A 14,872-nucleotide genomic window follows, 5' to 3' on the forward strand; every position below is an offset into this window, starting at 1 on the left:
GCTCGGCTGCCATCACTGTTCTCTCGTAGATCTGGTATGTAGAAGATTCGTCGCTTTGTTCCAACAACGAACTTCGATCGATGTGTTTTTCAAGACATGAAGTTGTTGAAAGAAAGGTCTCCAGACTCCAGCTCAAAGGATACTTGGTACAGGCAGTGTTTTAAAACGTTGCGTTTCACCTGCGGGCACTGCAGCGACGGCCCACCATCGGAGTCCTCCAACATGAAGTTGTGAATATGATAAAACAGGGAACAAAATGTATCTGACCTATTTTAAGACCTTCGCACAACAGGGATTGAAGTAAACTAGGTCACCATCACCTATACGTTGGACATGGACAATGGATATAAGACTTTCAGTAAACGGTGTGTCTTACACTGAGGCAGCAGACATCTCCACACCTGACGACCCCTTCACTGGACCCATCAGGTCCATCGCACCATGGAACTTCACCATCCTGGCCGTGTTGATGTTCGTGGTTTCATCAATGTCTCTGTGCGAAAATTTCATTGTAATGTTTGTCACTTTCAAGTTCAAACAACTCAGACAACCATTGAATTATATTATAGTTAATTTGGCTATCGCCGACTTTCTCGTTTCTCTCTCCGGTGGACTAATAAGTTTCCTAACAAATGCCAAGGGTTATTTCTTCCTTGGGACGTGGGCTTGCGTGTTGGAGGGCTTCGCTGTCACTTATTTCGGTAAGGACCACAGAGCACATCTCTGAATGCTGGTTTTGTAACTGCAGGTGTCAGTGTTGGCCTTTTTTACCTTCCAAAGTAGCGCAAGAGAAATTCATTGTTTGTAGAAAAAAGTGAAATGTACGAGACACTCGTGCTTATAGCCCTCTGCCCGCATTGCAATATGTTGAGCATCTAGACCCAATCCTAGCATCACTTTTTGGAAGATAGGGTAGAGTCGCAGGTTACAAGCTCCAGGGTAGTCGCAGGTTACAAGCTCCTACTGTATCTTCAAAATCGAGCTGGGATGCCAACCTTGCACCCCTAATTGGTTTGGGAGAATCTTATAGTGTGAATTCATTAATTTATTCACAGTTGAAATAATGCACAGTCTTCAATTTTACTTTGTCAGAGAAGACTGGGACATGGGATTAGTCAAAGGTGATTGATTGGTTGATTGAACATTTTATTAACAGATTGCAGAATGGGTACAATACAGTACAGCTCAATACACACAATTGTTAAGGAGATGCAGACCAGAGAAAGACTTTCGTCTTGTTTACATCAGGGTCCCCCATTTTCAATTCATCTTAACATAATATATGACATATGACAGACAGTACTGCTACATCTAGACATTTATGACATACCAGATTTACCAGGTGTCCACGTTCAAATGTATAGACAATTATAGTAAACTAAAAGGATGCTAGGACAGTATAGCCCATATTGTCATAACACGTTTTGGTGTAATAGCAGTGGTATTAACACATCATCTGGGCTGCATGAGTAATTATTGGACACTGATGGGGACATTAATAACCTTTAGTGGCCGCCGACCAGCCGTTCTAACAGCAGATTGTGCCCTCTGCAGTGGGACGGCATGAACAGTCTTATTTTTTCCCAGGCACTGTGGTGTATATAGCATAAAGTGGGTTACTCACTGCCCTGTCCTGACCACTATAGTCATTTCAGCTGTATTCAGTAATGTGTTGTTAGTTTGTGGTCACAGCACGAGGTATAGAGCTACGTATATAGTTTATGTAATGATGATTATCTCAGTGTCAATGCAGCATTTCGACTGAGAAGAAAATGCCATCTACTCTGATTCACATTTGACGGGACATCTGAAAGATCTTTGACTAGTGAGTCATAGCGAGATAAATTATCTCCTTTTGTAAACAGACAAACAGCCCACCATGGTTCCCCGTGGCAAATGTTAAGTTCACTGCCAGTAGTTTATACATGCTGTATATAGGCACGTTAGCGGCTTGAGGGAATGTGACAACTGTGTGAGTTGATGTGTGATATATAACCGGTGGTTCTGTGAGAATATTCTCACAGAAAAGTCAACTTTTAATTGGGATACAACAGGTGTTAACTTCGTTGGGGGTGGTGTTGTGTGATATAACCCAGTGGAATATTCTCACAGAAAAGGTAACTTTTAATTGTGATACAACAGGTGTTAACTTTGTTAGGGGGGGGGGGGGGGGGGGCAGTGCAAGGGTTAACCTTCTGTAGTGTGGTAGTGAAAGGGTTAACCGTATGTAGTATGGTAGTGAAAGGGTTAAGAATTCAGAGCTGTCTTTTGGAAGATGTCGCTTGAATCCCAAGCATGGGGCAGCGGTGGCCTGAAGGTTAGAGAAGCGGGTTTGTGACCAAAAGGTTGCTTTTTCGAATTTACTGAATTAATAACTCTCTCCTGTCCCTCAATACCAATAGAATTGAACTTAATCCCCAACTGCTCCAGTAGTGGAGTTGCTCAGTGGCCAACAGTGTCAGACTGTGGTTGTACTGGGCAGCTCCCACGTGTGAATGGAACTGTGTGAGTGTGAAGCAGGGCGTTGCTGAAAAACAGCATTCATGCTCAGAGAACCTACCCTGGTGAATAAAGGTTAAAACAAAATGATCTCACTACATCCATCCAGCTATCTGATATCAGGCTGATAGATTAGATTCGTTTAAAATGTATTGTCATCATCCAGCACAAGTATAGTACAAGGAAAAAAGATGTTTGGCATCCAACCAGAGTACAAATGTAACAGTAAAGTGCAATAGTAATATACAATGTATACGTGAAACTTGGTAAAAAACATATAAATTAGTACTACTGAGTAATAGTGCTAATCAGATGTATGTACAGAGTTGTAGTATTAATATGTACAGTGATACAGGTATAAAGACACTATGGTAGTAGTCATACTGGCCAGCAGTGTAACTAGTGAGAGTAGGTAAGGGATATGTAAAAATTATTATACAGTATGTAGGTATGTACATATAGATGTGGATTGATATATATATATACGGTAAGAATAAATATATATATACGGTATATACAGTATTATTGTACATGCTACCATACAGAGCCATATGGGTTATATGCAGATGTATACGTAGGTAATGGTATATAGAAGGTATATTCAGACAGATATGACTATATATATAAATGCAGTAAATATATATATATATATATATATATATATATATATATATATATATATATATATATATATATATATATATATATATATATATATATATAAATGTATATATATGGTATATACAGCACTATTGTACATGCTATCATACAGAGTTACTGTATATGGGTAGACTATAGTATGAGGTAGGTAGCCAGGCTAAAGCAGGGTTTTGGCATCAGATGATATACCCAATACTAAAAACCATATCAAGAGACATTTATAACATGGAAAACTTACATTTAGCCTAAATAAAAAATCCATGTCAGTGAAATATTTATTCTATTAGTATTCAGTACTGGCACAATAAGTAGAAATTTAAGACTCAGAATCGGTATCCACAGTATACAAAAAGTGCTATCAGTTAATTCCCAGTCCAACTGCTAGGAATTTGCCCTGTGTATTTTTCAATGACAACGTCCAAATCTGTCACATTCTGATCAGCAGAACCTTCAGAAGAGTAATGGTATAACAGAGTAGCCCTGCCTGAAGCCTAAAAAGCCCTCGGCCGGTGTGTGTGTGTGTGTTGGAGGGGGGGGGGGGGGGGATTCTTCCTTTGGCTGACTGATGCTTGGCCTCCCATGCAGGAGATCTGGGTTCAAATCCAGATGTGTTGCAGTGGTGCTGTGACTCAGATGGGTTTCAGAGGTCAAAGGGGGTCATGAGTCTAGCGGAGTAGCCTGATATAACCCCCCCCCCCCCCCCCCCCCCCCCCCCCCCCCCCCCCCCGCCCTGGCTGGGGTGGGTGGGGTTAGGGCTTAGGTGAATTGTTTTTCAGCTGACTGGTACATATTTCGCTTACTCAGATTTCAATCCAATGGCACCGGCACCCAGCTCCTGGAGAATGAGCTCTGAGTGTGTGTGTGTGTGTGTGTGTGTGTGTGTGTGTTTCCTTCAGGGATTGTGGCCCTGTGGTCCCTAGCTGTGCTGTCCTTTGAGCGCTTCTTCGTGATCTGCCGCCCCCTGGGGAACATCCGTCTGCGGTGGAAGCACAGTATGCTGGGCCTGGTGTTTGTCTGGACCTTCTCCTTCATCTGGACCTTCCCCCCGGTGCTGGGCTGGAACAGCTACACCGTCAGCAAGATCGGAACCACCTGCGAGCCCAACTGGTGAGATGCTGCTGGGCAGCAGACTGTATCAGCCGTTTATTTAAGCTTTGCACCGTGCAGTGACTCAGTGATAATAGTTATTATTGAACGTCGTTTAGTACACTATTTACAATATAGTGGTCTTGAATCAAAGCTGACCTAGTAACCTAGTATGTGCTGAATCGAGTAGCACTCACGCAGTGTTCCACAAACTGAGCCAAGCGGACTCTATACAGTTCACAAACATCCTGCACTATTTACACAAATCCACGTTGCTGTAATAATAATACACTTTTATATTGCACTTTTCAAAACATCCCAGTCGCTGTGAAGAGAAACACCAAATAAAAGTGCAGTCTAAAAAAAATTAAAAAGACAGCAATACAATCCCTTTACAGTATGAAATATAAATCAACATCACACTAAATGCAAGTAGAATAAGAACAGGCACAAGTCAAGAAAAAAAATAAAAGTCAGGATGGCTCTGACCTTGGCCCTTGGTGCCATCTGGGTAATTCTATTTAGCTGCCCTGATCAAAGTCGTGTGGACCGTTTGGCCCTGAAAGGGAGCCATATCTCAAAGGAAGTATAGGGGAGCGAACGGTTCAGACAACACAATTAAGGCGGCGCATTCATGGAGCCACATAGTAAATGGATGTCCTAATCCACCTCTGCCTGCACACAGCTTAGGCACTGTCAGAAAACATTTGGCTAACTGACTTCTCAGCAGGCGCCCGAGCAACACAGGTGTCTGTGTGTGTGTGTGTGTGTGTGTGTGTGTTGCTTATACTTTAAACCTTGTCTGCCTTTGACTTTCTTTCAATTCCTCTCCAATTCTAAACTATTGGCTGTGGCAGGCAGTAAGAAGAGAATGCTAATGAATAGTGGCCAGGGGAGGGTGGAGGTGCGACTGTCCGCCTGTCTCTTAGGGTTAGGTGCACATGTCCTCGTCTCATTGTTTTCAGTATCTCTCTCTCTCTTCTTTCCTCTCTCACAAACATATCATACTGGCACGTGTACACACACACACACACACACACACACACACACACGCATGCACGCACGCATGCACGCACGCATGCACACACACACACACACACACACACACACACACACACACACACACACACACACACACACACACACACACACACACACACACACACACACACACACACACACACACACACACACACACACACACACATGCAAACTACAGACACACAGGCAAGTTCAAATGAGGTTCTAAACAGGCCTCCCTCTGTCTCTCTCTCTCTGGCCAAACAAAAGCCTCTGAATGTGAGAATTACATTTCACATACACTCTGTGTATAGTGCTATTTTGGGAAGTGGGGAAGCTATTGACTCATGAAAAGTGGGAAACGTGTGTCAATAATACCAGTTGTCATCCGCTCTCTCTCTGAACAGGCACTCAACCAAGATTACGGATCGTGGCTACATCCTCACTTTCTTTGCCACCTGCTTCATTCTGCCTCTGGGAACCATCATTGTCTGCTACGGGAAGCTCCTACAGAAGCTGAGGAAGGTCAGTTAGTGTTCTGGCGGGATATCCTGCAGACACCTGCGGTAGACACACAGGAAATTAATCTCCACATATAATCTAGTTAGATAGAGGGGGGTATCATGCACTTCTATATATAAATATACTTCTAACCAGACTTTCTAGATTGGAAAAAAGGTGAAAAAAATTATAGGCTATGTTAACACTTTAATCGCCGAAAACGAGTTTTCACGTCATTCAGAGCCATATTCATTCTGCCGAAGACGCCGTAACTCGTCTTTGATGTCAATATTTCAAAAATCTGTCATCGAAATCATATTTCCTTTCCGGAGCTCTGAGACACAGTGCTGATCTCCTCTCAACTCTCTAGCGGTTCAAGAGCGCCATCTGGTGGCCGATCGGCAGATCGCCAACCGGATATTAACCTTTGAACCAGTAGTACTCATCTAAATGTGGTCCGGCCACTCTCTATAGCTCCTGCGACTCCATCTTGAAACACTGGATAATAGATCGCTCGCCCTAACTCAATAACAACGTTATTTGGACGTATATACTATTATACAACCTGGAAATGGATCGGGCATTTCTACATCCCATAATCGAAAACGGTCTACTCCACGCTGATCGTCCAACGGCGCGAGGAACATACGGTAAGATTCAGCGTTATTTTCTAACGTATTCCATATAAACTGCTATGATGAACATATGACCCACTCTGGATGAATCATCTAACGCTGCCCACGGAATTATAAACGATCCCCCGCCCATCCGGTCATCATCAGATCATACGTAGATCATTCTAGAAGTACGTCCAGTTGAAATTTTTCATCTCGCGCCGATCGCTACCAAACTGTATTTCATCATCAATATAATGCATTTAGGGCTATAAATCACGTTCTGAAGAAAGCTGCAGAAAACGATAAAAACATACTTATACTTTAGACCATATTTTAGTATGAATATGTGAATGAAAAAGTTGAACGTTGCTACACCCTGAACAATACATATAGGACATTGAATGGGCCATAATAATGGCAATGTAGCATTAGAATTTAAAAAGTTATAGCCCTGCAAAGAAGGGGAACTTATCCATAGACAAATAGAGCTGGCGAGGGATGGTAAATTATGAATTTAACCCATGGCGATCAAAGTGTTAACAAGTTGTCAGAGTGTCCCATGTATCATTTATATGCAAATTAAGGACACGATTATTAAAAAAACGCAAAATAACTGTTTAATATATCTCAGCCAATATTGCAGATAACTGAACAAATGAGGTGTCTAGACCCATGTTTCGAGGGTCAAAGATCACAATAACACTATCCCTAGAGTGATCACATGTTTCTATGTAAGTAGCCTATGCAAATCTGTGCCGTCAATACAAAATAATCACATTTTTACTAGGGATGTCCGATATTATCGGCCTACCGATATTATCGGCCGATATCGGCATTAAAATGTGATATCGGAAAATATTGGTATCGGTTTTCAAAAAAAATTAAATTATATATTTTTTTTACATTTCTATAACCTTTATTTACCCAGGCAAGCAAGTAAGAACAAATTCTGATTTTATTTATTGTCAAAAGTATGCATAATGTTGTGTTAATTCCACAACAAGAGATATGTAATGTTAATTACCTGAAATTATAAAAAATGTTGGGGGGGGGAAACCCTGCATATATCGGTATCGGTTGATATCGGTATCGGAAATTAAGAGTTGGACAATATCGGTATATCGGTATCGGTAAAAAAGCCAATATCGAGCATGGAGTGTGTTATACGAATTAGATCAAGCCTAGGGGTGGTTGTTAGGCCCGAGGCGCAGCCGAGGGTCGTTAGACCCCCCTAGGCGTGATCTAATTCGTATAACACACGACTTCAAGTGATGTAATGCGTTTATACAATGGCCGAATTCACCCAACCTTATTGCTATACAATAAACACACAGTATTTGAAGCATAATGGAGATTTATTCACAAAACCATCCACAGAAAAAGTAGGTAAAAAAAAATGTTGCCTCCGTGTCTAGAAGCAGAGGGAAGTGCAGAGGGTCTGGGAGGTGCTACAAAGCATGCCATCTAACAACAAACTTCATATAAATCCCACGATTTATTATTGTTTTGACAATGGGTCATGACAAACCAATTACATAATCCAACTATGTGTAAACAACTAACATATTCCAGTTGACTGTATCTTTTTTTAATTATTCGTTACGAATATATCCATACTTCCATTGTGTCCGGCACATCCAGTGAAATCGCTTCGTGTGACAGTGTCCTTTTGAAGCTTATCAGTTTGTTTATGTGCCGATGGCGACCTCGGCATGCCCTGAGCTCTATCTCAGTCTGCTGCTGCAACACCCTCTGCCTGCCAGCGCTATTAAGATCTATAGATCTGTCTCAGTAGACGCGCTTAAAGCTCATCTCTATATATCAGTTATAAACCAAATGTACATTGAAAAACACTGATTTCTTTCATGGTGAAGTCAAGTGCTTTGAACAGGATAAACTTATAACTTATATTTGTTACAGTATATAAAAATACCGTTTTACTTTTGTGCAGTAACTGAAGCTGCCACCCCCCCCCCCCCCTTCCAACGTGCCTGATTGTTATGCATTTTACTCTGCCAATTGGCGACCCAATAAAAACGGGTCCGCGACCCAATTTTATTTTCTTTTTTAAGTCCGCAATTTTTATTTTGTTTCACAATGGGTCATGACAAACCAATTACATAATCCAACATATGTGTAATGAACTAACATATTCCAGTTGACTGTATCCTTTTTGGAGGATTCGTTCAAAGGCTATTCATACTTCCATTTGTCTATCTATGGCGGACTCATTCAGAAAAAATTATTCGGTTGTGGGAGGGATCTCGGGTCACGTGGAGTGTGTTATACGAAATAACAATGGCTAACTTGACTGTTTCAGCCAATCAGAATCAAGATATTTGCATGCCATTGTATAAAGCTATTTAACACTTATTTTAAAAATGTGGGGGCTATGGGGCATATATTTCCTTAGGGGGCATATCTATGAAACTTGGCAGGCTGATTCATAACATAAAATAAATAAGAAAATGTATTGGGAGTTTTCTTGAATTTGCGTTGCCATGGCAACAGTAGCCGATAAAGGCCCAAAGAAGAATAGCGGACAAAACTATATAACTACATGGTACTACAGGGTACTACAGGGTACTACATGATACTACATGGTACTACATGATACTACATGGTACTACATGGTACTACAGGGTACTACAGGGTACTACACAGGGTAATACAGGGTACTACATGGTACTATAGGGTACTACAGGGTACTACATGGTACTACATGGATACTACAGGGTACTACATGGCAATACATTGTACTACAGGGTACATGGCAATACAGGGTACTACATGGCACTACATTGTACTACAGGGTACATGGCAATACAGGGTACTACATGGCACTACATTTTACTACAGGGTACTACATGGCACTACATGGTAGAAGTAATACCCTAAGTGTGACTGACTAGATCCATCGGGCATATGTCTAAAAATTGAGACTATGTCACTTCACCTGAAGGGGCATATGACCGTTTATGGCTTCACCACTTTTTAGCTAAAAACAAATCCCGATTTCACTAATCCTATGCAAAAAACACCTATCCCATCCTTTACAATGATTGTTCAACTGCAAAAATGAGTAAATGTTATCAATTCACCATGACTTGTTGAGGAAATAATGGATTTTGAAGAGTAGAAGCAGGTGCAGAAATTTGCATTTTTTTGCTGTGGTGAAAAGAAGGAAGTTGCAGATCCCCAGGGTCTATCCTGATTGGTCAGATGGGATGGTGACAGCCTGACCTGTGCTGATTGGCTGATAGATTAAAGATCCCCCCCTCTCCCACCTGGCTAAATACAGTATATTGTATGGGGAAGTGGCCAACAATGGTTACTTGGCCGGTAAAAGGGTTAAGACTGGCACAGGCTTCTGGCCAATCAGCAAAGTTGTCAGGGGAAAAGGCCTGTACCTCATTGGCCGCTGCGGTTGTCAATCACACTCATGTTAAGAGGTTAGAGTGGAGAAACATGGTGAATGAAAACAATGCAGTACGGTGCCAATAAGGTACAAAAACTGCTTATTTTGCAATTCATAAAAACATACTGTATGCACAAGACTGTGGAAGTGTTAAAGGGGAACTATTTTACTATTTATTTCACAATTTGGGCACTTTTACACAATTCCTGTGAGTCTATGGAACACCTCTGTAATATATATATTTTTTTTATTCATTGTTTTGTATTTCTAATCAAGTCCTCAAAAACAGCATTTTTCTACCTCAAGATCTCGAGCCGTTTTGAGGCTGGGCTCCAACCACTGTGTGCAGCTCATCATGTACCTCGCCATTATCATGCAGCGGTGTCTTTCTGACATCACAAATCATCACATTTTCAAATGACTCAGTTCAGTGAGGGTGAATATTGTGAGAGGAGAATTGGAAGAATGCGCCAATATGAGAATTAGAGACATAGATCATATTAATATAAGTTCACATAGCTAGGAAACAATGCTAAACACTCAAAAAGGCCATTTATAAGATAGTTCCCCTTTAACAAGGAATCAAAAAAGCTTATCAGACGCTAGAGGGCGGTGACGTCAAGCGAGGCAACTTTCCCCTACTTCTGATCCACTACAAGGAGTTTTGACGAGTGCAGAAAGCTATTTCCTTGATCCAAATGGACGCCTTACAAGACGCAAATGGGTTTAATCGTCTGAGACTTTGATGGACCAGCTACAACTGGTTGAAACAAGGTAGTTATAATGTTTTTAATGTCGTAAAAAAATAACTACATTTACCACTAGGCAGCCTGTTGTTCAGTACAGCAGCGCTACTGGCTATATCGCTCTGGCTAACATTACCCCGCTAACGTTAGCATCTGTTAGTCTACTGTCGTGCATGTAAAAGAGTTTTGGGAACGAGTAAAATGTGTAGGTCCTCTTCTCACACCTGTGGGGCAAAACACTGCACACACACCATTTTAAATCGGGTGATGTTAGGAGTTTCGAGAATGCTGGCTAGCAAGCTACACGTCCCGGCATGTTGATACGATGGTAGCCCCTTTAGCTCCACTCGGTGCATCAGTGACGATAGCTATGAGCTAACTAACGCTACAAGCTCAAACACCTTATAACTACTACTATTGTCGTGTCCATAAGTTCCCTGGCATAATACTTGTGAGGACAAAGGTATACAAAGAGGAGAGAACTATTTTAAATCGGGTATTCATGCCGGCTGGCAAGCTAGACGTCAGGTATGTTGTTAGCACAATGGCTACCAAGCTAAGCTAAGCTACGGCGTCTGGCGTTGTGGACACAATATGTACAGCGACGCAATGATTTACATTATTACAAATATGGTAACGTGGTTGTGGCTTCTACAAATAGTGGTTGGCTTTGGAGATGGATGGCTATGATCACGGAGCAATAGTGTTAGGTGAAACAGATACATTTTCATTCATCACTCCTCGGCTAGTAGTAGCAAGGCTCTCTGCTTCGTGCCACTAGCTGTGTGTGTGACTCTCAGAGCCCCTCGCCCTGCCACTACTGCTGCCCCCTGCTGTCCTGTACCCAGCGTGACACACGCACGCTATGAAAACCATGGATTGAAATATGCATGTGCATGGAGGCTGTGGTTTAGTCGACAAAATGTTTGATAAAAACGCTAAAACTGGGTCAATTTCGGAAAAAAAAATTCTCTTCATGAAAGTCAGCGTTGGCCTAGTCACATTGTTTATTGAACAAAAATACAACCTGCAAGTTGGCCTTTAATGATTAAAATATTTTTTTTTACTTTGACTTAAAGAATGCTTGTGCCATCTTTTTGTCACTGGTGTTACCTCAAGTTCAAGTTCAAGTTCTCAAGTTCTTTAATAGTTGTCATACAGAAGTACAGAATACTTTCATACAAAATGCTTCTTACTGTTACGCTCCAGAGACTGTGCTAGACAAGATAGTATCAAATAACATAATAACATAATATAGCATGAATTTAGAAGAAGAAAATGAGGTCACAGTGTTCGGTATAGACATATGTACAATGTTCTGAGTTACCATATAATATACAATACACAATACTATGCAGTGTACTAATGTACAGTACTATCTAGTGCAAAGCAGAAATGGGATGAGGTACAATTTTAGGTACAATTTACAGTAAGGTGTACGAGTTGTAGTGCAATCCTTCATCCACCTCATACCGTTTACCTCATACAATATTAAAGTATTTTTAGAAATATTTTTTTCACAATCTATTCTGCACATATAGTCAGAGGCACAGTAGGATAATGATAATGCAAAACATTTGGAGATTATGTATTTATTTATTTTAATCAGATTTGTGAAAAGTGTGATTGTGTGACGTTTGCTTATTAACACCATCATATCTTTGCTATAATAATAACAATATTTGAAGGACAGTCATACACATTTAATGATAGTATCCTTAACATACTAACTCTTGAATGAAGCAAAGGTCAATTGATATAAAATCATTTACAAGTCAAATGTGACACTTTTGATTTCATATGACCCAAAAAAAACACGTTAACACCAGTGACACAATAAAACACCAGTGACACAAAGAACACTAAAGATTGTTTTATTCAATATCAATTACTTATTTGAGATAGAAAATGGTGTATTTAGTACAAAACCAAAGATTATCACTGACATTAAGTCAAATAACTTTAGTTATTTATATATATTTATTTTATATATATTTATTTATATAATTTATATTTATATTTAGTTGTGATCATGAATGAGTTATATTGTATGTATAACAACTTCTTTAAAAGCTTTTACTAAAGCTTATTTACACAAGATAGTCACTGGTGTTACTGGTCGTCACTGGTGTTACCATGAAGAGCAGTAACACCAGTGACGGTAACACCAGTGACCATTTTCATGAAATCTGTATTTTACAAAATGGCAGCTACAGTACCTCAAACCACATGTTGCTAATCATGCTAAACTCACTAAAATATGTAATTTAATCCATTTGTATTGATTATTGAGTATTGATATCTTCTTAAAAAATAGGCCATAACAATGACTCTAGCTAAATGTCTCGTATGAAATTATGAGATAAATGAGAACATTTCCAACATTTGAAAAAAGACAGCAGACTGACAATGTACCTTTCTTCACAGTTCTTCAGGAAGTAGGACATAGGAAGTAGGAAGTGATGTCACAAGTCTTTGGATTTCTTCAGAATAGGAATTTTTGTTAAGCGGTAACACCAGTGACATGACACCAGGGGACAGCTATTTCCATTATATTATTTATAATATTTAGTTGGTATTTAATTTTTTTATGTTACCCACTTCATACATAGTGATAGTGGTGTAATACATTCTTGCATTTAAAATGGGAGAGAAATATATTTGTAAACTCTAAATATGCCCCTAAACTCCAATACATGACATCGGGGACAAGCACTTTTCTTCAATTGAATTTCATATAATTGATTAAAAACAAATATTGCCCAATTCTTACCTCAAATAGGTATAATTGTTCAAAGAACATTTTACATTATTCAAATATATAAATTAAATGTGACTACAAAGTCTGTTTAAAGTGTATGCTTTCTGCAATGGCTGGGGACAGAAAAGTGTGCGTTTCTGTAGAATGACTCAGTATACAGTACAGCATGCAGTCCTGATTTTAAATGAAATATATACATTTTCAACAACGAATCGCGAGTCACGAGTATTGTATGACATCATCTCATCGTTTGCCACTCGCGCCCCCAGGTGTCTCACGGTCGTCTAGGCAACGCCAGGAAGCCGGAGCGGGAGGTGACTCGTATGGTGGTGGTGATGATCGTAGCGTTCATGGTGGGCTGGGCGCCGTACGCGGCCTTCTCCATCGTGGTCACGGCCTGTCCGACCATCTACCTGGACCCGCGGCTGGCGGCTATCCCTGCCTTCTTCTCCAAGACAGCTACCGTCTACAACCCCATCATATACGTCTTCATGAACAGACAGGTAAGCCTACACACTTCCTTTCACTCCCTCAACTGACCAGAACTCCATTAGTCAAGTCAAGTCAAGTCAACTTTATTTATAAAGCACGTTTAAAAACAACAGAGTTGACCAAAGTGTTGCACAAGGCCTTATAAATAATAACACATTCAAATACGGTAAAGCAGGCATACAAAGATCAGTACATAGAAGAGACATATACACTATATACAAGCAGCACAAGACCCATTAAGAAGAGTAACATGCTAGTGAATAGTATGTTTTAAGCCGAGACTTGAAAGAATCGACGGATGGGGTGAGTCTGATGGAGGAGGGAAGGCTATTCCATAGTCTAGGGGCTGTAACTGTGAAAGCACAGTCGCCTCTGAGTTTGAGTGTTGAGCGCAGTGCGGTCAGGAGGCCCAGGTCAGACGACCTGAGAGACCTGGAGGTAGTGTGGAATACTTGCAGACTGTGCGTATTAATGGAACGTATTGCACTATGGGTTGTCACTGATATTATCACAATACACGTTAAGACAAAAGGGGAATAATATTCCCTGACTCTATCTGCAACAGAGATGATAATACAGCTTGGGGCCAGCTGCTCGGCATAGAATTCCAGCATGAAACTATAGTGTAGCCTGTAGGGCTGACCTCGACTAGTCGAATAGTCGACTAATCGATCGAAAGGAGCCGTAGTCGACTGCCAGCCTCTTAGTCGAATACCAAAAAGAAAAAGAAAAATAATAACAATAAAGGATAATATATATATATATATATATATATATATATATATTTATCATTCTTTCCAAAAGCAAAGAGGCCTAGAAGTGTGGCGCTCATACCGGAGAGGCTAACTGCCTAAGAAAACGGGCACAGAGGCAGCCGGCAGACACTGAAAGAGGATTTCACCTAGACAAATATCAAGATGTATCCATCAGTGGACCAATTGCATGCTTTCGCAGAGGACAAGAAGCCTTCAGTCGACTCCTTCAGACATTAAGCACCCCCCACAGTCCAAATGGAATGATAATTAAAAGAACAAATTTTTATATTATTATTATAATTGTTTTTATATACAAA

The 14,872-nt window shown here is 40.4% G+C and overlaps 1 protein-coding gene across 1 annotated transcript in view; it reads left to right on the forward strand.

Annotated features, from left to right (window-relative positions):
- Positions 1 to 340: 340 nt before the first annotated feature.
- The window catches only part of valopa (vertebrate ancient long opsin a), a gene marked incomplete at both ends in the record, with an annotated part of 80,620 nt that continues 66,088 nt past the window's right edge, over positions 341 to 14,872 (forward strand). The window contains 4 exons of the mRNA XM_084321163.1: positions 341 to 701; positions 4,056 to 4,266; positions 5,673 to 5,790; positions 13,578 to 13,811. Coding sequence (XP_084177289.1) covers positions 341 to 701; positions 4,056 to 4,266; positions 5,673 to 5,790; positions 13,578 to 13,811 — 924 coding nt within the window. The remainder of the gene's footprint in view (positions 702 to 4,055; positions 4,267 to 5,672; positions 5,791 to 13,577; positions 13,812 to 14,872) is intronic.

This window comes from Notolepis coatsorum, assembly GCF_963971535.1.
Source record: "Notolepis coatsorum genome assembly, chromosome: 9".
In the NCBI taxonomy this organism is placed as follows: Eukaryota; Metazoa; Chordata; class Actinopteri; order Aulopiformes; family Paralepididae; genus Notolepis; species Notolepis coatsorum.